This window comes from Nyctereutes procyonoides, unplaced genomic scaffold, assembly GCF_905146905.1.
Source record: "Nyctereutes procyonoides isolate TBG_1078 unplaced genomic scaffold, NYPRO_anot_genome, whole genome shotgun sequence".
NCBI classification, from domain to species: domain Eukaryota; kingdom Metazoa; phylum Chordata; class Mammalia; order Carnivora; family Canidae; genus Nyctereutes; species Nyctereutes procyonoides.
This window is the reverse complement of record NW_026575125.1, coordinates 100998427-101024986: the sequence shown is the minus strand read 5'-3', so window position 1 is coordinate 101024986 and position 26560 is coordinate 100998427. Positions and strand designations below refer to the sequence as shown.

Sequence of the window (26560 nt, the reverse complement as noted above, 5' to 3'; positions counted from 1 at the left end):
GACATCTGCTCTTTCACAGACTGTATACTTGTGGGCCTGAGGCTTTCCCTATTCCTTTGACTTTCAGTCTGTCCTAATGCAGCACATGATGTTATGCCTTCTCTTATGGTTAGCACATTGTTTCCAACTTTTTTTTGTGCTCATATTTCATTCTATTAGCCTTATCATATGAGCTTTTGTTGTAAGCCACTGCAACTCTTCCTGGAAAGAAGTCAGGTATGAAAATTCCATAAAATGACTTCTAATATCCTCAAGGTCTGCTCATATACAACTAAGTTTTTTTTCAAGAATGGGAGAGAATTTTGAGGTATACACTCTAAAATGCTGATGCCAATGACAAGTCATAATCACACTCCGTTAGTTGGGCACCAGAGAGAAATAATCTCTGCCCAGCATCCCTCTTGTTTTCTCTCATCCTTCCTAGCAGTGCCTTCCTTCTAATCTAATCCTTTCTTAAGAGTCCCTAAATGCTAGCATTCATTTGTATGGCACATTTTCTTATCATTTGCCCTCCTTATGAAGGCCAGTTACATGAACTTTATCATTTAATCACAGTGTTATTGAATCTGTGAGCTAGAGAAACGTCAAGTGATTATTAATCAAATTTCTTCATTCAACATTTGAGGAAATCATGGCACAGAGGTGCAATGGCTTGTCCAATATTAGCCAGCCAGTCAATGGCAGAACTAGGACTAGAACCTAGGTCTCCTGATTTTTTTTAGCTACTACATACAGGGCTAGGAACATCTTAAGTTTGTTGAATTATGCTCCTTGGTATTTGTACTATTAGGCAGGATGAAATTAAGATCTCACAAACATTTCATTCAGAGATCTCATAAAACTGACCAAACTACTCCTGGGGATACAGCTTGAATTAGTTAGAATTGGGCCAGTGTCCAATGCTTAACATTGCTATCACTGATCCTGATGACAACAGTGCGCTCGCTTTGCCAATGCCTACAGAACAGGGAAGGGACATGGTGAGCCCCTTGGGGGACCAGAGAAGGTAACTGTGATAAATTTGGAAAGGGCTCTTAATATTTAAAAAGTAGAAGGAGGATTGTGGAGCAATTGGCAGGATTCTTGTGGAGCTAATGAAAACGCTATTGTGTAATAAAACTATGTGACAAGACAAATGGAAATGGGGTCATTTAAACTTCAAGACAAGAATGAGATCTGACTCAATAAGCATGAAGGATTATTATACAAAGAAACACCAGTTGTGTTCTACCATTAGAGAGGAAAGAGAAAGAAAAAATGAACTCAAGCTTTAGGATATAAGAATTAGATTAGACACAAGGAAGGATTACCTAACTCAGCAACTGATTAAAATGAGATGAATTCCTAGAAAGAGATGAGACTCTCCATCTAGTTTAATTACCATTTCTTTAGAATGTTTTCAATATGGTTCTTTTTAAAGGAAAGACAATCTCATACAGTCATTTCTGTTCATTGGATTATTTGAAACTTTGGAGTCACTGGCAGGGAGGATTAAACCCTTTTAGAAATATTTAATTACTTACAGTTGGGAAAACTCATCTCCACTTGAGAATACGAGTTAAACTATTATGTGATCTTAATCATCAAAACACTTTATTTTTAGAAACAGCAGACTCTAATTTCAAAAGCAGAAAGATGCTAAGAAAATAAAAGTCATATAATAAAGATGTAAGTGAACTTAGAAATAACCTCTTTGTTTTATAGGATATCCAAGTCTGAGGAATTTATGTGTCTGGTTCACAGCCACAGATTTAGTTATGAAGACAGCTAGTCCCACAACCTCAAACTCCTATAGGCCCACCCAGTGACCATCCTACTACACAGAGTTGCCTCTAGTGATTCATATTGAATTTTATTTTTATTATTTTTAAAATTTTATTTATTTATTCATGAGACACACAGAGAAAGAGGCAGAGACACAGGCAGAGGGAGAAGCAGGCTCCTCTACACAGGGAGCCCGATGTGGGACTCGATCCCAGGACCCCGGGGTCACACCCTGAGCCAAAGGCAGACGTCCAACCGCTGAGTCACCCAAGCGTCCCTCATATTGAATTTTAAATACAAGGTCATATTAATGAAGATTTAAAAGGGGGAAAACAGCAATGATAGAATCACAGCAACTTGGGGAAAACAACCAGTGTTTCTCAAATGGATCTGTGTGTGATCACAGCATTTTGGGTGAACTTTTCCTGCTCATCGCAGGATTTTAGCATCCAGATCTTTGCCCACTAAAATTGCCCTAGCACTTCTAAGTCATTATGACAACCAAAATACCATCACATTTCCAAATGGCCTAGAGAGGGACAGAGAGAATTCTGTAGGGATCTGGGTCTGTAGGCTTATTTGGTGAGAACCCAAGAACCAGTTTTAGTGACAATTACCTGAATTACTTATTTTTAAAAATCCAAGAACATGGTCTTTTTAGGGAAATGCCTGTAAAATAAGACTAAACTTATAACAATTGTCACTTACAGTCCTAATTTGCAGAGCTTTATTTCATTGAGATATTCATATTTCATACACTCTAAGAATGTCAGCAATATGCCCATCCTGCAATCCAGCTCAATCTACATAAGGGTAGTGGTCCCGAGTAAAGAGTTTAATTTGAACATATTAAACTACTCAGCTTGCCCAAAAGCCATTGCTTACTCCAGTTAAAAGAAAAAAGTCAAAGTACAGACGCGTATGTGTGTAATCATTCAAAAATACTTACAAGATCCAGTGCTGAACCACCACCCAGGTATTCCATTATTATCCATAATTTTGAACCCTGTAAAAGCCATGAAACAATTGAATAATTATAAATCTGAGCCAAATAACATACTAGCACTAAATGTTAAATCTGACATACTGATGTACTGGCTCTAAAATATGAGTTTAAAATTAGTTGTTTGAAACCCAGAATATATTTTTTCCACAGAATGTTACAAATAAAAGTAAAGCTCTAAGTCTTGACCTTCCTCCGAGGCCATTTAGCCTGTGATATAGCTAAATGAAGAATTTTTTTTAACGGTTGAACTATTAGCAATTTTTATAAAACCCAGAAAAAATAAACCAGAGCCTTTGTTGTTTTGGATGATTCTGAAAGGAAAAGATAGTTACATTAAAGAATGTGGAGGTATATGAAGACTTGTAGAAATTTTAAATGGGGCTTCTGGGTACTTCCCATGTAATTTTAGAGTTTGAGTACACTGGATATTTTACCTTATTAGTTTTTGACTTTTGTTTTCATGTGCTTTACCACTTTTATCAGCCATGATTAAGGGCCATTTTTGGTACACATGTGGAGCCTAGAAAGGATATTGTCCCTCCTTGCCCTCAATCCCTGCTGTCGAGGTAAATGTCTAAGAGAAAGGGAGTGTGTAGCTTGAAAAGCATATGATTACTTGATTTCTAGGTAGAATTAACTTCACTATAAGTTGTAAAAGAAGAAATGGGGCAAGTGCATGTGTATCAGCTCTATCAGATAAAAATAGGAATAAACCATTAAATCTTTCCTTCTTTCAGTTGTAGCTTGAAATACTAGGGACACTTTTCTCCCCATATCATTTTTAATTTAATCTTTTTAGAAAGATTTTATTTATTTGACAGTGAGATAGAGAGACCATGCGAACAAGTAGGGGGAGAAGGAGAAGCAGGTTCTCTGCCAAACAGGGAGTCCAATGTGGGGCTTGATCCCAGGACCCCAGGATCATGACCTGAGCAGAAGGCAGAAGCCTAACCAACTGAGCCACCCAGGTGCCCCTCTCCCCATATCATTTCATGCATGGTATTCTCTGAATTCTTGTGAGACCACAGATTTGATGGAAGTGGGGCAGTTGATTTTACTATATTAGCCAGTAGTCAAAGTGGTGAATGGATTGTGTTCTGAAAGTCCATTTTTAAGGAATGTATTTCAAATTTGGAAAGCAAGCATCTTCGCATAAAAATAATGTCTAGCTTCCTGAGGTAGTCCCCAACAAAAGAAGGTATCCACGGTGTAGCAGGAAGAATGCCAGAGAAACGGACTACTATTGATACCATAACAATGTTTCCAGGGGAAAAACAGTGTTATGCTTCGACTTGGGATGCCAGGGACACATTTCTTACCTTTACAGCCCCAGCTGTGGGATGAAGATTCTCGAAATACTGCCAGGAGCCATCAAACTCTAAACTCCCTGGGAAGTACTCAGGAGCTCTACTCAAAATGTTCACACGTCTCCATGAGGCTGGGGCTTTAGCATGGCCAAGAATGGACCCCAGTAACATGATGATGGGTGACACTGTAGGGACTGGGATGTGGCCTAGTATTAGGGCCTGGGGAGGAAGGGCTCAGTTAAATGAAGATGAAAGGATTCCTCCTTTCTTTCTGGATACTGACACCATATAGGATATGCATAAGAGATGGGGGGGGGGGCAAGCAATGTACCTTTTCCCCTAGTCTTGATGTTCAGTTCCCTATCATAGCCTGAACTGAAGAAAGAGCTGTCTCTGGCAGTGGAGGTGTCTACAATAGGAAGGAGAAAAAATACGTCCCTGTAACAACAGGGAACGGAAAGAGTTCCAGGAATGCTTCAGGTAACTTGTTTTTACATAAAGATATTGAGCCCTCAGAATCTGAGAATTGTAAACTTGATGTGTCTTTATACTTTTTTCAAGAGACGAAGAAAGCGTTTCTCACAATGCTGCATGGCCTGAGAATTTTTTTCTTTCACCACAAGTTTGTTTCTAATAAGCACTATGTTCTACCTTATAAATTCAGAATGTTTCTCATTCACCTGATATTTATTTATTTATTTATTTATTTATTTATTTATTTATTTATTTATTTTTAAATTTTTATTTATTTATGATAGTCGCACAGAGAGAGAGAGAGAGAGAGAGAGAGAGAGGCAGAGACACAGGCAGAGGGAGAAGCAGGCTCCATGCACCGGGAGCCCGACGTGGGATTCGATCCCGGGTCTCCAGGATCGTGCCCTGGGCCAAAGGCAGGCGCCAAACCGCTGCGCCACCCAGGGATCCCTCACCTGATATTTAAAAGGCAAATGAAAAGATCTTATGAAACATGTTTACCTGTTTTCTAGTTCTGCATGAATGAAAGCATCTGTTTTCCAAGTTTGAAACAATGTGTGTCCCTTTTCCAGCTTAAGGATTCAAAACAGAAACTTACCTACTGTCTCTCCTCCACTAAAGCATGGTCATTGAAAACGTAAAATGTTATTAAGGTTATGACTAAGCAACTTCCAGATCTGAAATGAAGGCTTCTTCCTTGCAAGCAAGCCATTGGGTGGAAGCAGGACTCTCCTGAACAGGTCAGGGAAGGAACCAGAGCTGCCGGACAGATTTTTCTGCCTGCTTCCTCCTAATCACTGCTTCTGGAGACAAGCCTCCTTGGAAGAGGGCCATGACTCTGGACCTTCAAAAGATTGCTATGCAGGTGTGGGGGCTGACAGAAGGCTGGTTGGGCTCTTCCTGGTTCAAGGAAGCTTCACTCAGAGAGGTTCTTCTTACGGGTTCCTTGTCCACAGCAGGTCTCCGTGAAAACACCACTTGTAAACCAAACAAAACCGAAAAACCTAGACTCTGTGTTCTTTTGGAGGACTATACAACTTCTACCTTTGATTTCCGTGAAAAGATGTTTGTGTTGGAGAATGCAAATAAGTATGTTTGGCTGGCTTTTAAATCATTTAAAAGTCTACCCTAAAAACTACCAAACACTTCTGAAAGAAATTGAGGAAGACACAAAGAGATGGAAAAATATTCCATGCTCATGGATCAGAAGAATTAATATTGTGAAAATGTCAATGCTACCCAGGGCAATTTACACATTTAATGCAATCCCTATCAAAATACCATGGACTTTCTTCAGAGAGTTGGAACAAATCATCTTAAGATTTGTGTGGAATCAGAAAAGACCCCAAATAGCCAGGGGAATTTTAAAAAAGAAAACCATAGCTGGGGGCATCACAATGCCAGATTTCAGGTTGTACTACAAAGCTGTGGTCATCAAGACAGTGTGGTACTGGCACAAAAACAGACACATAGATCAATGGAACAGAATAGAGAATCCAGAAGTGGACCCTCAACTTTATGGTCAATTAATATTCGACAAGGCAGGAAAGACTATCCACTGGAAAAAAGAGAGTCTCTTCAATAAATGGTGCTGGGAAAACTGGACAGCTACATGCAGAAGAATGAAACTAGACCATTCTCTTACACCAGACCCAAAGATAAACTCAAAATGGATGAAAGATCTAAATGTGAGACAAGACTCCATCAAAATTCTAGAGAACACAGGCAACAACACCCTTTTTGAACTTGGCCACAGCAACTTCTTGCAAGATACATCCATGAAGGCAAGAGAAACAAAAGCAAAAATAAATTATTGGGACTTAATCAAGATAAAAAGCTTCTGCACATCAAAAGAAACAGTCAACAAAACTAAAAGACAACCTACAGAATGGGAGAAGATATTTGCAAATGGCATATCAGATAAAGGGCTAGTATCCAATATCTATAAAGAACTTATTAAACTCAACAGGAAAGAAACAAACAATCCAATCATGAAATGGGCAAAAGACATGAACAGAAATCTCACAAAGGAAGACATAGACATGGCCCGCAAGCACATGAGAAAATGCTCCGCATCACTGGCCATCAGGGAAATACAAATCAAAATCACAATGAGATACCACCTCACACCAATGAAATGGTGAAAATTAACAAGACAGGAAACCACAAATGTTGGAGAGGATGTGGAGAAAGGGGAACCCTCTTGCACTATTGGTGGGAATGTGAACTGGTACAGCCACTCTGGAAAGCTGTGTGGAGGTTCCTCAAAGAGTTAAAAAGTAGATCTGCCCTACGACCCAGCAATTGCACTGTTGGGTATTTACCCCAAAGATACAGATGCAGTGAAACGGCAGGACACCTGCACCCCGATGTTTATAGCAGCAATGTCCACAATAGCCAAACTGTGGAAGGAGCCTTGGTGTCCATCGAAAGATGAACAGTTAAAGAAGCTGTGGTCTAATGGCCAACATGCACATGAGAAAATGCTCTGCATCACTTGCCATCAGGGAAATACAAATCAAAACCACAATGAGATACCACCTCACACCAGTGAGAATGGGGAAAATTAACAAGGCAGGAAACAACAAATGTTGGAGAGGAGGCGGAGAAAAGGGAACACTCTTACACTGTTGGTGGGAATGTGAACTGGTGCAGCCACTCTGGAAAACTGTGTGGAGGTTCCTCAAAGAGTTAAAAATAGACCTGCCCTACGACCCAGCAATTGCACTGTTAGGGATTTACTCCAAAGATTCAGATGCAATGAAACGCCGGGACACCTGCACCCCGATGTTTCTAGCAGCCATGTCCACAATAGCCAAACTGTGGAAGGAGCCTCGGTGTCCATCGAAAGATGAATGGATAAAGAAGATGTGGTTTATGTATACAATGGGATATTACTCATCCATTAGAAACGACAAATACCCACCATTTGCTTCAACGTGGATGGAACTGGAGGGTATTATGCTGAGTGTAGTAAGTCAATCGGAGAAAGACAAACAGTGTATGTTCTCATTCATTTGGGGAATATGAATAATAGTGAAAGGGAATATAAGGGAAGGGAGAAGAAATGTGTGGGAAATATCAGAAAGGGACACAGAACATAAAGACTCCTAACTGGGAAACGAACTAGGGGTGGTGGAAGGGGAGGAGGGCGGGGGGTGGGGGTGAATGGGTGACGGGCACTGAGGGGGACACTTGACGGGATGAGCACTGGGTGTTATTCTGTATGTTGGTAAATTGAACACCAATAAAAATTAATTTATTAAAAAAATAAAAAAGAAGCTGTGGTCTATGTATACGATGGAATATTACTCAGCCATTAGAAATGACAAATACCCACCTTTTGCTTCGACATGGATGGACCTGGAGGATATTATGATGGGTGAAATAAGTCAATCGGAAAAGGACAAACATTATATGGTCTCATTCATTTGGGGAATATAAAAATTAGTGAAAGGGAATAAAGGGAAAGGAGAGGAAATGAGTGAAAATATCAGTGAGGGTGACAAAACATGAGAGACACCTAACTCTGGGAAATGAACAAGGGTAGTGGTAGGGGAGGTGGGCAGGGGGTTGGGGTGACTGGGTGATGGGCACTGAGGGGAGCACTTGGCGGGATGAGCACTGGGTGTTATGCTATATGTTGGCAAATTGAACTTCAAAAAAAAAAATAAAAACCAAATCATTTAAAAGTCTGAGATGGTATCTACATGCCGGTTTAAAATTCCAAAAGTGATTGTAAATCATGACCGTATATCTGGCACACTGAAGCAGAGGAAGTCCCTGAAGGAAAAACTCTACTTCCCCACTAACAGAATGATCCACATATCCTAACAATGGGCTGGAGGAATAAGTTTAAAGTCCTGCATCAAGGGGCACTTGGGTGGCTCAGTGGGTAAGTGTCTGCCTTTGTCTTAGGGCGTGATCCCAGGGTCCTAGGAAGAGTCCTGCATCATTTGTTCGTAGAAAAAAGATGATGAGAATACGCATTACGCATGTTTCAGGGGTGATTATTGTACTATATGTTAAATACATGTTGAATTAAATGGGCTGTTCTGTGAATCTCCTAGTCAGTCATAACACCAACCATATAATCCAAAATGTACAATGCAAGTCAGATAGTCACCAAATTCATAGGGACAAAAAGTTGAAAGGAAGTGACAAGGGACTGTGGAGAGGAGACAATGCGGAATTAGAGTTTAATGCAGATAGAGCTTCCTTTGAGGAAGATGAAAAAGCTCTGGAGATGCAGGGTGGTGATGGTTGCACAATAACATGAAGGCACTTGCTGCCACAGAACTGTCCACTTTAAAAAAAAAGAACTGTCCACTTAAAATGGTTAATTTTATGCTGTATATTTTACCACAATAAAAAAGAAAACAGTATGCAAAATTTTATAGAACTGCAGGGGACAGGAGAGATCATCTTGCCACACACTTTATTGCCCCTGTATCGTTTTCTTCCAAACTAGAATAGCTTCTCTAGACTCTACCCTCACCAAAATCATGCTCAAGTTCTTGTTCCAATGCTCCTGTCCATTGCTAGGGTTATTGTATTTGATGTACCCACAGATAAGTGGGCAAGTTAGATACATTTATCTGGGGCTAAGGAGAGAGGATAGAACCAGAGACATGAATTTAGAAGTTGTTGTGATAGAGGGCACCTGGCTGGCTCAGTCGGTTAGGTGTCCGACTCGTGATTCTGCCTGAGGTTATGATCTCAGGGTTGTGGGATTGAGCCCCGCACCGGGCTCGCACTCAGCATTGAGTCTGCTGGAGATTCTCTCCCTCTGCCCTGCCTTTCAAATAAATAAATATATCTTAAAAAAAGGAAGAAGAAGTTGTTGTGGTAAAGTGAATGAGACTGACCAGAGCAACATGCAGAATGAGAGGAATATACATAGTAGGGCACTCAATAAATAAATATCTGCTACACTGAATCTAATATGGGACTCCTTAGTGGTGTGTTATTTCAAGTTTAAGCCATATTTATTTTGAAAAAAAAAACATTGTATGAAGGAGAAAATTTTTCCCTCTTCAATTTCCTTCAAGTTTATAAGAAAACTCTGAAAAACCATTTTTAACTAAGGAACATTCCAGAAACATTCACCATACACCGGGAGTAAACACACACACAAATCTCAGGAAAAATAGTGAGAAGGTCACAAAACTTTACAGACTCTATTCTAGAATATTTTACTTCATTCAATTTTTTAAAATAAATATCAAGGTGGTGGTATGTGGAGGGGGCATATTTCCTTAATATAAACAGAAATCTAAAGGTGATTTTAAGCAGCAAATAAAGGCATGATTCAAATTTTATTCAATGCCTGAGTGAGCTTCATTTTAAGATTTACATTGAACTAGAAAAATATTTAAAGATTATAAAAGATTTTTCCAATATTATGAGATCAGAAGGGAAGGGTTTGCTTATTTTAGCACTCTTCATAAAGACTAACTTTGTCTCTCAAGAAAATCGGCAGTGAACTAAAATTAAAGGAAAATACTGTGGTCATACTGATGTTTGTCTGGCTTTTACTCTTGGTTTTAAAAATGAAGTTATACAGTGAGCTCAGTCAAAATGAATACCTTGTACATTTTCGCATGTTTCAAGGAAATCACTACAACTGCATACAGTTTCAGAGAGCATATAATTTTCTTTCAAATGCAGTAACTTTTCCTCCAGCCTACAATGAGGTCTTGCTTTTATGTATGATATCCAAAGACAACCTGAGAAAAACCCATATCCTATAATACTCAATTAACTTGACTCACAAAATCCCCCATATCATCTGAAATGGAAGGATGGGTCACAATAAAAACATAAGTCGATTGATAATGCAGGTCCCTGATGGTACTCAGAGGATGTAGCCTTGAGTTATATTGACTGCATTAAACAGAACCCTGTTATATTTGATGTGATTTTAGTTTTCTTAAAAAGAAAGCAAGCTCACAGAGTCCCACTCTGTTTTAATATAAATGGAAAATAAACAAGTTGGTCAGTTTAAGTTGGTAATTTAAATAAATGATATTAAAAGGTTATAAAATCATAAGCTACTTCTGTGTGTATATATATGCACATGTATCTAGAGATAATACACACACATTTATTTACTTCAATGTAAACAGATTCCGGATACAAATAATCAGTATCAGCCAGCTGTGAATTTCTACAATTTTATCAAGAAGTAACATGTTCTTCAAAGTAGTCTTTCATATCACAGACTTTAATTAATGATGGTTAAAGAGGATAAAAATAATTCTGTTTGATCCTTTAAGAAGACATCATAGATAATGGCCCTGGTTCACAGATTAGTCTGAGGACATTCTATAATCAAGGCTTGAACAGGACAATCTTTTATTTATTTAAATATTAAGTATTTATCGGGTGAGTGGTACATGTACAGTATGAGGGGAATTTTTAAAAACATGAACTCTTAAGAATAAATAATACAAACAGCTATAATCCATTTTCCATGAGAGTCCTGAATCTGAGTCAATGGAGGCTATAAAGAACCAATGAAACAGTCAACACCACATTGGTACCCATTTTCAAGGTAATTAGAATAGGCCATTTGAAATAGGACTCATTGAATATTTTCAGTTGATTACCAAAAAAAAAGCTTACCTGTTACAGATGCCTAAGAATACCAAAGGTTGAGGTTTGCAATAGAGAAGGTCTGGAATTATCAGGATTCAATCCAGAAAGAGTAAACAGAATGAGTAAACAGCACACACAACAATAACAACAACAAGTTCCTGAGGCTGCCTCAAACCAAGCCTGCTATGGCAATCAGGAGGGAGACCTAAATGTATCGCTACTGAGTGATCACTCAGGATTCCTAAAGTAGTCTGACCTGCTAAATAAGTTTTGTAGGAGAATTCAGAAGCAAAATATGCCACAAAGGATTAAACAATTGTGTGTACAATAAAAGAGACTAATGGCTAACACTGAGAAGTAAACTGGCTAGGAATTAACATTTTCTCTTGGAAGCCTATCCTTCACACTACTGCCTTCCCCACAAAATGCTAGAAGTGACTACTTGCTTGTTTGTGTACCCATCTGGACCTTGTACATATTTTTAATCACAAAATCTGCACCCTTTTAGTGCGATGTGGGACTGTGAGATCCCTCATGGCAGGGTGAGTTCTTCATTTTTTTAAAGATTTATTTACTTATGGGGGAGGGAGGGATGGGGCAGAGGGAGAGAATCACGAAGCAGACTCTGTGCTGAGTGTGGAGCCTGATACGGGGCTCAATCCCACGACCTGAGATCATGACTTGAGTCAAAACCAAGAGCCAGAGGCTCAACCTACTGAGCCACCCAGGTGTCCTAGGCTATTCATTTTTATATCTCCAGCACCTAATACAGTGTATGATACATAGTGACAGGCTGCATAAGGATTTATTCTGCTATGCATTTACACCACATTTCTAATTTGTGTAATAACAGAATAAATGGGCTTTGTAAAAAGGCAGCAAAATTTATGATTTCTAAATCAGTAATAACTAATATAGTTAGGTTATTATCCTAGGGTTTCCTTAATTATGTATTAATTATCCTTTGGTCAGCAGAATACAAAAAGATAGCATTAATTCTTATGCAGGCCAATAACTTGATGAGTTATAAACATACCCTTTTTGTCCCAGAGATAGATGAACAAAAAAACCAACTGACCAAACAAACAAAAAAACTCTTCCTCCCATTTGTAAACTCTGAAAAGTGAAGATCGAACATCGCCCTTCTTTGAAAATTTTCAACATAGGGATAAAAAATTTTAATTTTAACATAGTTTTCTTTTTGTTTTTCACATTTCAATAGACACAGATCCTGACTTCTGACTCTGGAACCCAAGGACTCCTGGGTTTTACTAACCAGAGGGTTGTATTATGCAGTCATACCTCCATCTGCTGCAACCTCAGGTGTCTGCTAATCCCATGATCCTGGAAACTAAAATTCCAACTTCTGTGGGGGAAAGGGGGAGGATAGACAGTATTCCATCTGCCTCCACTTCAACAGATATTTATCATGTGCTGAAGATGCGCCATGTCCTATGCTAAGTGATGGAAAAACCAAGACTGGATGAGCTGAACTCCCTGCCATCAAGGAGCTCATAATATGGAGGGAGAAAAAGATGTGTAAATAACCACTGTAACTCCATGGAATAAATGACATACTTACACATTCCATCAATTCTGAGGTTGAGACAGACTGGACCATTGAGAATAATGTGTGAAAGCCCAGGGGGAAAGCTCTTTCCTGACAAAGGATGTGTCTCAAGGACCAGCTGCATTTCTGCTCCTCTGTCAACCCAATGTTCAGGTGTGGAATAACAGTGCAGCTGAGTGCTGGGATGCATTCAGGATACAGCTGCTAAATCTAAAAACAGTCTATTTGGCACTATAAATGGAGCTGGATTCTGCCTGGAGGCCAAAGACTGCCAAATCTTAATTTAAGACATCGCCTTTCAAAAAGTAGAATTAAAAAAAGAGAAAAACTTATAATGAAAATCCCTTATGACTTAAATAATACAGCACACACATTACCTTTAAATATGATCCGTAGTATTTTGTTACATATGAGCTGTCACACTGACTCAAAACAGTTATTTCTTGCTGAATGTCTTCAATTTCATCTTCGGCTTCCTCAAGGTCTATGATTTTAATAGCAACCACTTGCTGGGTACGGTTATCAATTCCTTTGAAAACTTCTCCAAAGGAGCCTTTCCCAATGCGTTCTAATTTTGTGAACAGTTCTTCTGGATCTGCTATGTTATTCTAAGGGGGGCGGGGAGAGAGAAAGAAAGAAAAGAACACAAATGTTTTGCATCAAAGTTTTTTTAAATGAAAGGAAAATAAATCACGAAGGCAATAACACATTTTAAAAAGCACACAAACTCCCTTGACTCTCCTCCACATGTGCTTTGTTAGAGCAATTATAATCCCAAACAGCCAGCTAGTCCATATTCTCCTGGATCACCCACACTAACTGGGCTTAGCTGTTACCACAAACAATCCTGTACAGCAAATGTTATCTCTGATGCCTGCCAAAGGGTCAGGTACTTCTAACTTTGACATTGGCCTTAGCAACATTTTTTTCTAGATATATTTCCTTAGGCAAAGGCAACAAAAACAAAAATAAACTTTTGGAACTACATCAATATAGAAAGCTTTTGCACAGCGAAATAAACCGCCAACAAAATGAAAGGCAACCTATTTGAATAGCAGAAGATATTTGCAAATAATATGCCTGATAAAGGGTTAATACCTAAATTATATATAAAACTTGCACAATTCAATACCAAAAAAAAAAACAAATAAAATACTCTGATTTAAAAATGGGCAAAAGATCTGAATAGACATTTTTATTTTTTTAAGATTTAATTTATTTATTAGAGAGGGAGAGTGTGCATGCACACACGCAAGCAGGTAGGAAGGACAGAGGGAGAGGTAGAGAATCTCAAGCAGACTCCTGGCTGAGCATGGAGCCTGAGGTGGGCCTCAATCCCAGGACCCTGAGATGTTGAGCTGAAATCAAGAGTCTGATATTTAAACTGACTGAGCCGCCCAGGCAACCCCAGAATAGACATTTTTCTAAAGGCATCCAGATGGCTAACAGATACATGAAAAGATGTTCAACATCACTAATCACGGAATTGCAAATCAAAACCATAATGAGTTATTTACCTTACACCTGTCAGAATGACTGACCAGAAAAATAACAAGTGTTGGTGAGGATGTGGAGAAAAAGGAACCCTTGTGCACTATTAGTGGGAATGTAAATAGGTATAGCCGCTGTGGAAAACAGTATGGAGGTTCCTCAAAAAATTAAAAATAGACATATATGATCCAGTAACTCCACTACTAGGTATCTACGCAAAGAAATTGAAAACATTAATTCTAAAAGATACGTATACCCCTATGTTTATTGCAGCCTTACCTATGATAGCCAAAATATGGAAGCAGCCCAAGTGTTCATCCATAGATGAATGGATAAAGAAGATGTGGTACATATATGATACAGTATTACTCAGCCATAAAAAAGAGCAAGATCTTGCCATTTGTGATGACATGGATGAAACTAGAGGGTATTATGCTAAGTGATATAAGCCAGACAAAGACAAATACCATGTGATTTCATTTCTATGTGGAATCTAAACAAAACAAAACAAAACAAAAAACAGACCACATACAGAGAACAAACTGATGGTTGCCAGAGAATAAGGGGTTGGGGGGTGGCCAGGCAAAATAGATAAAGGGGATTAAGAGTACAACTTCAGTTATAAAATAAATAAGTCCTAGAGATGAAAAAGTACAGCATAGGGAATATAGTCAACAATATCACAGTAACATTGTTTGGTGACAGATGGTGACTATACTTATCCTGGTGAGCACTAAGTAATGTATGAATCATTATATTGTAAGCCTGAAACTCATATAACATTGTGTGTGAATTATACTTCAAAAAAAGGGGGTGGGCACTTTTTCAAATAAAGCAGCTGACTAGACAGAGTTTGCATATTAACACAAGGGTAGCCATGGTGAGAGAACACCTAACCTAAGCTATAAGTAGGTGAATTGTTTAAAATTCTAAAATTCTGCCAGCAGAACATTACCTTTTCACACTCCTTCTCTTTCCAGCTCTGATATTCCAATACCCCACCTATACTACTAAACCACCATGTAAACAATACGGAATGAAGAAGACTCAAGAATCTATAAGTCTATTTTTTCTCTTTACTTGGGATCCTATCTGTACGTAATGTTCTCATCAATGGCTGAAATAAGATCCTCTGCCTTGATCATAATAATTGCTAGTGCTCATTTGGAAATGGTAATATGCTGAGCCTCTACAACTCATCTCCCAGTAGGAATCTAGAGTAAGTCAGTATTTTGCTACAATAAAATCTAGGATGAAGCGTAGAAAATCCTTCAGATATTCATAAATTCACTGTCCTTTCCTGATTCAGAAATATCCTCACATTATTAATTTGTACTTAAATGCTTCAAAATATAGAAGGATGCTATCTAGTTCTGGTGAGCCGTATATATTTAATGTCAACTGGACCTGCATTATCTGTTCATTTACTACAATTTTACCTTATCAACAATTTCAGGAGACAATTAGAGAGTTAGCCTGTTCCCTTACATCTTCTTTTATTAGACAAAGAGATCATTAAAGTTTATTTTTGTTTCTCATCAAGTTGTTTGCATCAACAGCATCAAATAGATCCACTAACGATTCCATTAAACTGCCTGTCTTTGAGTAACTAAAAGCTTACGACTGATTTTGAAAAATTTCACCTTTTTCAACCTGCCCAAATTCAGTTTGTACATGACCTTCTTACTTTATAAGCTTCCCCATTCTCCTTGATTGATTTTTTCCCAATTCTAGAAGATGCACTTCCCATGTAGTAGTCTCTTTGATTCCCATGTAGTAGTCTCTTTGATACTGCAAGCTACTTGTTATCCCCAACCATCTCCAGTACCTACATTGAACAAACAGCTTGAGCTGCCCACAGGGGCTTTTAAAAATAATTTAGATTTCTAGTAGGCTGCAAATGTGTCTTTAATGCTTACATTTTATTATACACCTTCCCTAAAATTTGAGTACCATCATGATTAATTTCCTTGGTGTTCCCTTAGCAAGAAATTGTACCTTGTTACAATTAATATCACATGGTAGCTAACCCACCAGTTACCTCTTCCTACTTTTGGTGATGGTTCTTCTGTTTTGTTTTTGTTTGGTTTGGGGTTTTTTTGGTGGTGGTTCTTGTCTTTCTAGCACTTTGTGGCAAAACTACTCACCAAAGTTCTATACGTTGCCAAATTCAGTGGATTTGGAAAAATAAAAGAAACATCTTTCCATTTTTCTGATAAAACCACAAAACAAAACTGAAAGTTGTGAGTATACCATCTGATTAAAAAATACATAGTACGCACTCTCTGATAACACATTCTGGACTAGGAAGTGTATTCGTTAACTTTGTAACAAGATTTTTCGTTGTTGTAAGCAACAAAGATTAAACCCTAATCTCCTTAATTCATGTTTTAAAAGGATTTCGCTGAAACAATCAACCCCGGGAGAACACAGCTGTTCTGTAATAAAATGGGTTCCTGAAAGTATGTAAACAAAGATTTAAACATCGAATCACATTTTGCATCTTAAACTAGCTCTGAAGTGAATCCTAACTCATTGTAGTTTCCGATTTTAAATCAAGGAGTACCAATTTGGAGAAAGGAAAAGTGAATGCTTTTACACAATGTTTGTACTTTTCCACTCCTTTATTTTGGGATGAATCATGAAAACAGCTTCTTAGGAGTAGAACCTCACCTCTTTGACTTCTGAAGGATAGAGATCCCTGCCCTGTTTACCAAGTCCTGAATATTGGATAGATAATCCCGAAGTTCTATCTTTCCCTTCACCATCTCACAAGCTTTTTAAACCAAAGTATGCCAAATCTTAATCAGGACAGGTTTTCTTCCTGTTTTTTTTTCTTTTTTTGTGCAAGGGCAAAATCAAGCAAATACGTGGTAAACATCTCAAGCAATTTCATAAATAGAAAACAAGGCAGGAAACAACACATGTTGGAGAAGATGCGGAGAAAAGGGAACCCTCTTACACTGTTGGTGGGAATGTGAACTGGTGCAGCCACTCTGGAAAACTGTGTGGAGGTTCCTCAAAGAGTTAAAAATAGACCTGCCCTAGTACCCAGCAATTGCACTGTTGGGGATTTGCCCCAAAGATTCAGATGCAATGAAACGCCGGGACACCTTCACCCCGATGTTTATAGCAGCAATGTCCACAATAGCCAAACTGTGGAAGGAGCCTCGGTGTCCATCGAAAGATGAATGGATAAAGAAGGTGTGGTCTATGTATACAATGAAATATTACTCAGCCATTAGAAATGACAAATACCCACCATTTGCATCAACGTGGATGGAACTGGAGGGTATTATGCTGAGTGAAGTAAGTCAACTGGAGAAGGACAAACATTATATGGTCTCATTCATTTGGGGAATATAAATAATAACGAAAGGGAATATAAGGGAAGGGAGAAGAAATGTGTGGGAAATATCAGAAAGGGAGACAGAACATAAGGACTCCTAACTCTGGGAAACGAACTAGGGTGGTGGAAGGGGAGGAGGGCAGGGGGTGGGGGTGAGTGGGTGATGGGCACTGAGGGGGACACTTGACGGATGAGCACTGGGTGTTATTCTGTATGTTGGTAAATTGAACACCAATAAAAAATTATTTTATTAAAAGAAAAAACAAAAACAACCTATTTGGGGCAGCCTGGGTGGCTTGGCAGTTTAGCGCTGCTTTCAGCCCAGGGCTTGATCCTGGAGACCTGGGATCGAATCCCACATCTGGTTCCCTGCATGGAGCCTGCTTCTCCCTCTGCCTGTGTCTCTGCCCACCCCCAACCCCGTGTCTCGTGAATAAATAAATAAAATCTTTTTATAAAAAAAAGAAAGAAAACAACCTGTATGAAGAAACTGATTTGCTTACTTGTTCACATCACTCTTCTTCAGAGTCTCTAAGAAAATCAAGTTCAGTCAGTAACCTCTTCATCCAAATCGAATTTTAAGAATATTAAAATATTAGAGAATATTAAGAATTTCCAAAGAATATTAAAATCTCCTGATCTTCCTATCTCTACTGCAAGATCTCAGTTTACTACTAGATCTGTATTTGCACTGACTTCTCAAAGCCATGGCGCAGGATGGAGTTCTAAGCTCTGTAGCAGAAGCCAATGGGAGCAATGGTTATGTTAACTTCACATGGATTTACAACTAACGGTAGATGATTTATACATGCCTCACAAAAACAGGTCTGTGCACATGGGAACCTCACAGGTCTACCTCAGGACATTCACATTATTCCTTGACCTTCTGTACTTGTTGGGCTGTGCTTGGATTTGAACTCTCCAGCTCTAAGCACATTGTCACAAATCTGAATCTTAGACAGAAGTTATCATTACTATTTAAACAGTAAGGGCAGTAACAAGCTTTCGGTGTGAAAATACTCTTAGGATGCCCAAAAGGGACATTTGACTGTGGAAAGAGTCAGTGGCAGATGGAAGAAGCCTTCTTTCATACTGAAATCACAGAATCAGAGGGTTGGAAGGATTCTTAAGGGTTCTCTAGGGACTCTCCAGTCCTGGCTACACATTAGAATCACCAGGACAACTTTTAAAATGCAGATATCTAGGCATCATCCCCAAAGTACTGATTTGGGATCTCTGAAATTAGTGCCCAGCAATAAGTTTTTGTTTTAAAGTGCTCCAAACTACTTCCTATGTAGTCATTTTGGCACCAGACTTGACATCAGCATTGGGAACCACCGAGAAGACATCTGAAATTTGTATCCTTGATAATAGGAAACTCATCACCCCTATTTTTCCCAGGTAAGCCCATGGCTCACTTCTAACTGTGCACACTCAAAGTGGACAACTTGGATATTAAAATTAAACCAAAGGGACTTCGGTATTTATATATACATAGCTGTATTTTAAAAATTTAGTCTGAAATACTTCTAAGGACAAATTTCTAAAATTAGGGCCTACCCTCAAATAAGACTAGAAAAGTAATATTTACCAAAACACACACAACGTATCCTGTATTCTTTTTTTTTTTTTTTTTTGGTAATTCCGTTTATTCCTTCACCACCCAAAGGGTCAGACCCCAGGAAGCACCACAAAACTGAGGCAGGATAGCCCAGAGTGCAATCTCCCATACTCTTTGTGTGTGTATCTTTGAACATTTTTAAAAACACAATAGTGGTCAATGTAATAATAGGTTCAGATCTGATTGATGACAGGTTTGAGATAACAGTCAACATTGGCAAAGAATAAAAGTTTAGCTAGTAGATAATGCGTACAAATTGTGGATGGGGGTGGAGGGAAGGAAAAAGGTTTCCTTGACCCTCTTAAGGTCCCTGGCTGGTTCTGAAATAAAACTCACAAAGATGAGTTAACAGAAAAAAATCACATAAATTTTACATGATACCGGAGCCTCCATAAGGAAATGAAGACTCAGAAATGGTTAAACTGGTAAGGTTTTAAAAAATAATTTATTTATTTATTTATTTATTTATTTATTTATTTATTTATTTATTTATGAGAGAGAGAGAGAGAGAGAGAGAGAGAGATACCATGACCTGAGCCAAAACCAAGAGTCAGTTGCTCAACTGGCAGAGCTGTCCAGGGACCCCTAAACTGGTGTGTTTTCATGCTGGGTTTGACAAAGGGCAAAAAACTGTAAACAAGGGCAAAGAGTATGAGCTAAATGTAGTAAACTGGGGGAAACATAGCAAGGTCTGTTTGTTCAGATTCTTCTTGGCACCCTTTTGTCTTTGGAGACAGAGATGACAGAGCTGCTCCTTTCTCTCTCTGTGAGTACTATGTACTATGAGAACACCTCTCACATGAGGGTCTTATAACCTGCTTCAGGGGACAAGGGCAGGGAGGAAGGGAAGAGGGAGAGTCAGTTAGAGTGACCTTCCTGCTTCTGCTATTTCCTTAAACTCCTTTAGCTTAAAATATTCAACATGCCAAGGTGTTATATTTTGGGATAGTCCCACCAGGGGTAGTAGGAATAACTGAATCAGGAGAAACAAGAAAACTGTAGACAAAATTAGAATTAGCTTTGAGGTTTTTTTTTGTTTGTTTGTTTGTTTGTTTTTTTGTTTTTTTTAGCTTTGAGGTTTTAACAGAATGGAGACCCGGAAAGCCAAAGGTGGTAAAGAACCAAAGGTACAAAATCTAATAGTTCCTTGACTCTGAGGCAAAGTAAAACCTCTAGTATGGAGCAGAGTGTAAAAACATAAAAGATTTAGGCAAGAAAAGGTAGATTTCTCAGAGAATTTGACCAGGAAGGGTTGAGATCAAGTGAGAGAACTTTCAAGAACCAAGAACCCAGCTGAGCAAAGATGACCTCAAAATATGTTTTGCACTTGCCTCCCTACCTAAATAAAATCCGTACCATGAATGCTCTTGGCTACACAATACTTTTTGCACTTAACGAAGACTGATCTGTGTACAGGCCTGCCAGTGACTCACTGATGAAGAGGGCTATAACAGGAAATGATGAGCAAAGAATGTGCTAACAATATGAGGCTTAGAAGGGAAGACCTCTTACTCTCTTCAAAGTCTCAAGTGGTAACACTGGGAGTGACCTGCAGTGAACTCAGGATGTCCAGACAGTCATAGAGAGTAATTAAAAACTATAGTCAACAATATACTGAAGACTAGAGATAGATCTTCTTAGTTACCTATTGAAATTGCCCAGATTAGTTCTCCCAAGCTAGAGAGGAAACACTTTTCTGGATTACTTCCATGTCCGTATTACCGGTCATCTAACAAGTAGAATGCATAGATATCATTTTCTAGGGGTTCCAAGAGCCTCAAATGCCATTACTTCTATTATGACTGCCTAATATTAAGATTTGTCAATTGCCCCTGTCACCATTGCCTCAAAAGTTTGTTGAGTGCTTCCTAATCAAGATATTGCCAGAAAAAAATATAAAAATTTAAAATCAACAGCCATATACCTCTTAGTACTGCTTATGTTCAAGACCACAGGACACTATCTTTTTAAAGTGCTATATATGATCCAAGCACAACTGATTTCTCCCTGGATAGAACTATAATAGCCAGAGGCGTTTATAGCTGGAAGGAAATGTGTAGGTCACTTAGACCAACTCCTTCTCTCAACAAACATTTCTTGTATGCCCACTGTGTCCCAGGCTAATACCACCAAATGGAAGCTATGAAATTTAAAACTGTTTATGTCAAAATGATGTCAGAGTTAGGGAAAGGTTAAGAAGGTAAATAGAAATCCTGAAATTAAAAGAATTATAGGATCTTTGAGATAGACAGTAAGTTAGCAAACATCTGATCCAAGATCTATTTTTATAGGGGAAAAAAACCTCCTGGCTTGGAGAGGTTCTAAACTGTTCAAGGATATAAGGTAGTTAACTAGTAGCAAAGTTCAAACTTGAACCCAGCTCCCCTGACTCTTTTTTTTTTTCCCTGACTCTTAATTGTAAGGTTCTTTCACTATAGCTTGGATCAATTTGTAACTTAAATTATACTCTTTTGCTATAAAACCAAAATTATTTTCCATCATGAACAGAGCACATAACTGTTCAATGTCTACCTAGTAATATCCCTACATTTAAAGAATCTGAAAACTTTTAAATTTGAAAGAATTTGAAAAACTTAAAATAAATTTTCCTCTTCTCCAAATGATATGATTTCTTACAATTTTGGAATCATTACACAATTGGCAATCCCTGCAGATATGCAGGATTACCAAATATTTTATATTACAATTCCACAGAGAGGCGACCTGTATGTACTCTTGACTTTCTGGCCAGGTTAGTATATTTGGCCCATTTTTTCCATGTCAATAACTACACTGGAATGGGCCAGCCTCTGGAGTGTGGGAGGCAAGGTAGTGATGGTATTCTTTACCATGATTCCCCTAGGATCCAACCTCTGGAAACCAACAGCTCCAATTCCAACTTTATCAGTGATTTATCGTAACCCTTAACACTTCCATAACTCTTAACGCTGAGGCTTTCAGTTCTGTTCATTTAAAAAGGCCCTCAAGTTGATGACGTGGTCCATGAATAAAAATAATATTTTTGTGCTAAATTTTATATGAGCCTAGAGTTGTTCAAATGACCATATAAATACTCAGATTACTTTAATAATGCGAAGAATAAAACAAACTCATATTTTTTTTCTAAACTTTTGAAGAATGTGATGTTAGCAGAGCATTTTTCCACTTTGTACAACCTCAGGTTCATATTACAAGAATCTTTTTTTTTTTCTCATTCAACTTTTGTTTTAATGGGTCTCAAAATTCTGTGACAGAGTTTTGGTCAAGTTGTTTCCATTAAAAAGCACTTATTTAAAAAACTAATAACTTAAAACTGCCACACACGCACACACACACACAAACCAAATGGTCCACAAAACATTCTCCTTTCCTTCTGAAGGTTTTACGATGCGTTGTTATCATTAACCAGTCTTTTACTATTAAACTTAAATGGCCAATTGACACAAACAGTTCTGAGACCATTCTTCCACCGCTGATTAAGACTGGGGTGGCAGGTCTTGGGGATAATATTCATTTAGCCTTCTGAGCTTTCTGGGCAGACTTGGTGAATCTGCCAGCTCCAGCTGCCTTCTTGTCCACTGCTTTGATGACACCCACAGCAACCGTCTGTCTCATGTCATGAACAGCAAAACAGCCTGGAGGAGGATAGTCAGAGAAGCTCTCAACCACACATAGGTTTGCCAGGAACCATATCAACAATGGCAGCATCCCCAGATTTCAAGAACTTGGGACCATCTTCCAGCTTTTTTCCAGAACAACGATCTATCTTCTCCTTCAGCTCATCAAATTTGCAAGCAATGTGAGTGAGCTGTGTGACAATCCAGCACAGGTGCATATCCAGCACTGATTTGGCCTGGATGGTTCAAGATAATCACCTGAGCCGTGAAGCCGGCTGCTTCCATTGGTGGGTCATTTTTGCTGTCACCAGCCACGTTGCCACGACGAACATCTTTGACAGATACGTTCTTGACATTGAAGCCCACATTGTCCCCAGGAAAAGCCTCACTCAAAGCTTCATGGTGCATTTCAACACACTTGACTTAAGTTGTAACACTGACTGGAGCAAAGGTGACCACCATGCAGGCTTAAGAAACCAGTCTCCACTCAACCCACTGGGACAGTACCAATACCACCAATTTTGTAGACGTCGTGGAGAGGCAGACGCAAGGGCTTATCAGTTGGACAAGTTGTTGGCAGAATGCAATCCAGAGCTTCAAGCAGTGTGGTTCCACTGATATTCCCATCTTTACGGGTGACTTTCCATCCCTTGAACCAAGGCATGTTAGCACTTGGTTCCAGCATGTTGTCACCATTCCAACCAGAAATTGGCACAAATGCTACTGTGTCAGGGTTGTAGCCAATTTTCTTAATGTAGGTGCTGACTTCCTTAATGATTTCCTCGTATCTCTTCTGGCTGTAGGGTGGTTCAGTGGAACCCATTTTGTTAACTCCAACAATTAGTTGTTTTACACCCAGTGTGTAAGCCAGAAGGGCATGCTCACAGGTCTGCCCATTCTTGGAGATACCTGCTTCAAATTCACCAACACCAGCAGCAACAATCAGGACAGCACAGTCAGCCTGAGATGTGCCTGTAATCATGTTTTTGATAAAGTCTGTGTCCTGGGGCATCAATGATGGTCACATAATACTTGCTGGTCTGGAATTTCCACAGGGAGATATCAATGGTGATACCACGTTCACGTTCAGCTTTCAGTTTATCCAAGACCCAGGCATGCTTGAAGGAGCCTTTTCCCATCTCAGCAGCCTCCTTCTCAAAATTTTCGATAGTTCTTTTGTTGATCCCACCACATTCGTAGATCAGATGGCCAGTAGTGGTAGACTTGCCCAAATCTACGTGTCCAATGATGACGATGTTGATGTGAGTCTTTTCCTTTCCCATTTTGGTTTAGGTTTAGCGGTGGTTTTCACGACACCTGTGTTCTGGCGGCAAACCCGTTGCAAAAAAAGATATTACAAGAATCTTTTTTTTTAAAGATTTTATTTATTATTAATGAGACACACACAGAGAGAGAGGCAGAAACACAGGCAGAAGGAGAAGCAGGCCCCATGCAGGGAGCCCGATGCGGGACTCGATCCTGGGTCTCCAGGATCATGCCCTGGGCTGAAGGCAGGTGCTAAACTGCTGAGCCACCTGGGCTGCCCGATATTACAAGAATCTGATAAAAGTTTATGAAATTCTTAAGAGACCTGTGTGATTTAGATTTCTGAAATAAAACATTTAGCTTCACTATATTTTGTATATGACAGAATAAGAACTAAGGTAAAAACTGGTATGTCTGTATGTGTTTCAAATTAAACATGGGTAGTTGGGCTTGAGGTCAATTTCATTCAGGTGGTCAGTCATCTGAGTTTGTATTTCCATGTTTGAGAGCTCAAAATATTTATCTCAGTGAATAAAGAAAATGTTCCAAGTTTGCCTGTTTTTATGCCACATTCACATTTCTGTATCTCTCCCAAAGGTTATTATAATTTGCTTTTGCAACATACAGATGTCCAATTGCCCGGTTTTATGTATTCGCAGTAAAATAAATGAACTGTAGTAAAAAAATGTGGTTACAACCACCCAGGTCTTCCTTCTGGTCATCACAGAGCATTTTATCATCTCACAGTGGAGTCCCTGTCTTTACTTACCACTTAAAAGGCAGTTTTGAGATGGATGAGGTAGCCCTGGTCTTACTGGCAAAGCATAAAGTCAAAGGTCTCATACAGTAGGATTTGGAACTCTTAAGCAACAATTTAAACTTCCAGCAATTTTGTGCACGGCAACAAGAAAAATGTGTTCATAAGGCAGAAATAAAATTAAGTTATCTTTCCTTTTGTTTATTATTCCTATTTTTAAATGTACCTCATTAGCAAAAATACTTAGAAAATATTGTAGCCAAGGATAACTTCATTGAATTTATCACAAAAGGTTTTGACAGAGCGGCATGAATAACATAGCAGTTTGAGGAGTTTCTCCTGATTAATAATTTTGAGTCTACTTCACCTTTAAGAACAAAAGACTAATTGAAAATATTCCTTCATCTGAATTCCTCCTACTCAAGAGAGGATAAGAGAAGAGCTTCCTTTGCCCTCCTAAAGAGCTTACTTCTCTGTACCTAAGCTCAGAACAGCGGGAAAGAACAATGGAGTAAGCAGGACACATTCTGAGATGTGAAGAATGCAGTTCTTTACACGTTTGTAAGACAGTTCAATTTACAATCCGGTAAAGAAGAATGAAACATCCCTTTGATTCTATTGTCACTTTTCCACGTACCATATTTTTCTAAGGAAAAACGAAATCCAGAAAGTATGAGAAGAAATTTAACCATAACCTCCTCCCTCTTAGAAATCCTTAAGAAACAGAATCCTAGCTGGCAGTGCTTTTAGTAGCTCTATTTCCTAGATAGATCTTGAAATTCCTGTCATTTTAATTGAAAGTAGAAACGTCAGATTATTTTGTTTAGCCAGGTAAATCATCTTTGGATCTAAGGATTCTTAAATGAACGGAAATAACTAATTTTGTCTTTTTGACTAACTTTCTGGGATTTGAAGTTCCCTTAAACCTTTAATTATAGCCATGGGTAAGGGGAAGAAGACATCCTGCAAACAATCACATTCTTCTCTCAATAAACCAAGTCTAAGGCTATCATCACAATAAATGCTGGATGCAAATACCATTGCATCATTTAGCTCATTTCTCTCTGACCTTACAGCTATTCTAAAGGAAAAAGGGGGTCTGGTTTCTTATAAGTATTACAGAGGTAAAGAAGGCAGAGAGGTCAGGCAAAATTGCCTTAATTTTGCTTATCCCGGAAATTACAAGAACTCAGCGATTAGATGTTGGCTTCACCATCTGTAAAATGAGGGAAAGAGATGGGCTCAGTAATCTCTAAATCCTTTCCTGTTTTGACACTGTGAATTTGTGAGGTATTAGGAGCCAAGGTACTTTGTTTCCCTCCTTGTATCGCTGGCAGTTGCCAACTCTAGTTTTGAAGCAATCATTAAGGTAGGGGATGAATTGGTACCAGCCACATGGCTAATTCTATAGTGGTACACAATGGCTCCAATGAAAAGTTTATACTATCCCATTGTTGCAGCAAGCAATTCCGAATGTCTAGTAGACTGCAGTCAAGTCCCAACTCTCTGACACTATAATGAAGCATGCTCAAAAGCCAAGGATGGATAAAGAGCAACAGGGTGAGTTATTCTCCGGACTGCCCTCTTGACCCTCATGCTGACCACATCCCATTATATATGAGTGACTGCTCCAAGGAAGTCCAGGGGAGCCAGAAGTTCAGCTCATACAGGACCTAAGGTTCTGTTGGTCTTCCTCTCCTTTCTTTGTAACTTCATTCATAAAGTCATATTCAGAAAG

General features: G+C 38.8%; 1 protein-coding gene across 2 annotated transcripts in view; it reads right to left on the bottom strand.

The window, feature by feature from the left end:
* Positions 1 to 26560, bottom strand: part of STK26 (serine/threonine kinase 26) — a 58804-nt gene that overhangs the window by 10766 nt on the left and 21478 nt on the right. For both annotated transcript variants that reach the window (XM_055338616.1, XM_055338617.1), the window contains exons 3-4: positions 13099 to 13329; positions 2714 to 2770 (exon numbers count right to left, since the gene is read on the bottom strand). In XM_055338616.1, the coding sequence (XP_055194591.1) occupies positions 2714 to 2770; positions 13099 to 13329 (288 nt within the window). The remainder of the gene's footprint in view (positions 1 to 2713; positions 2771 to 13098; positions 13330 to 26560) is intronic.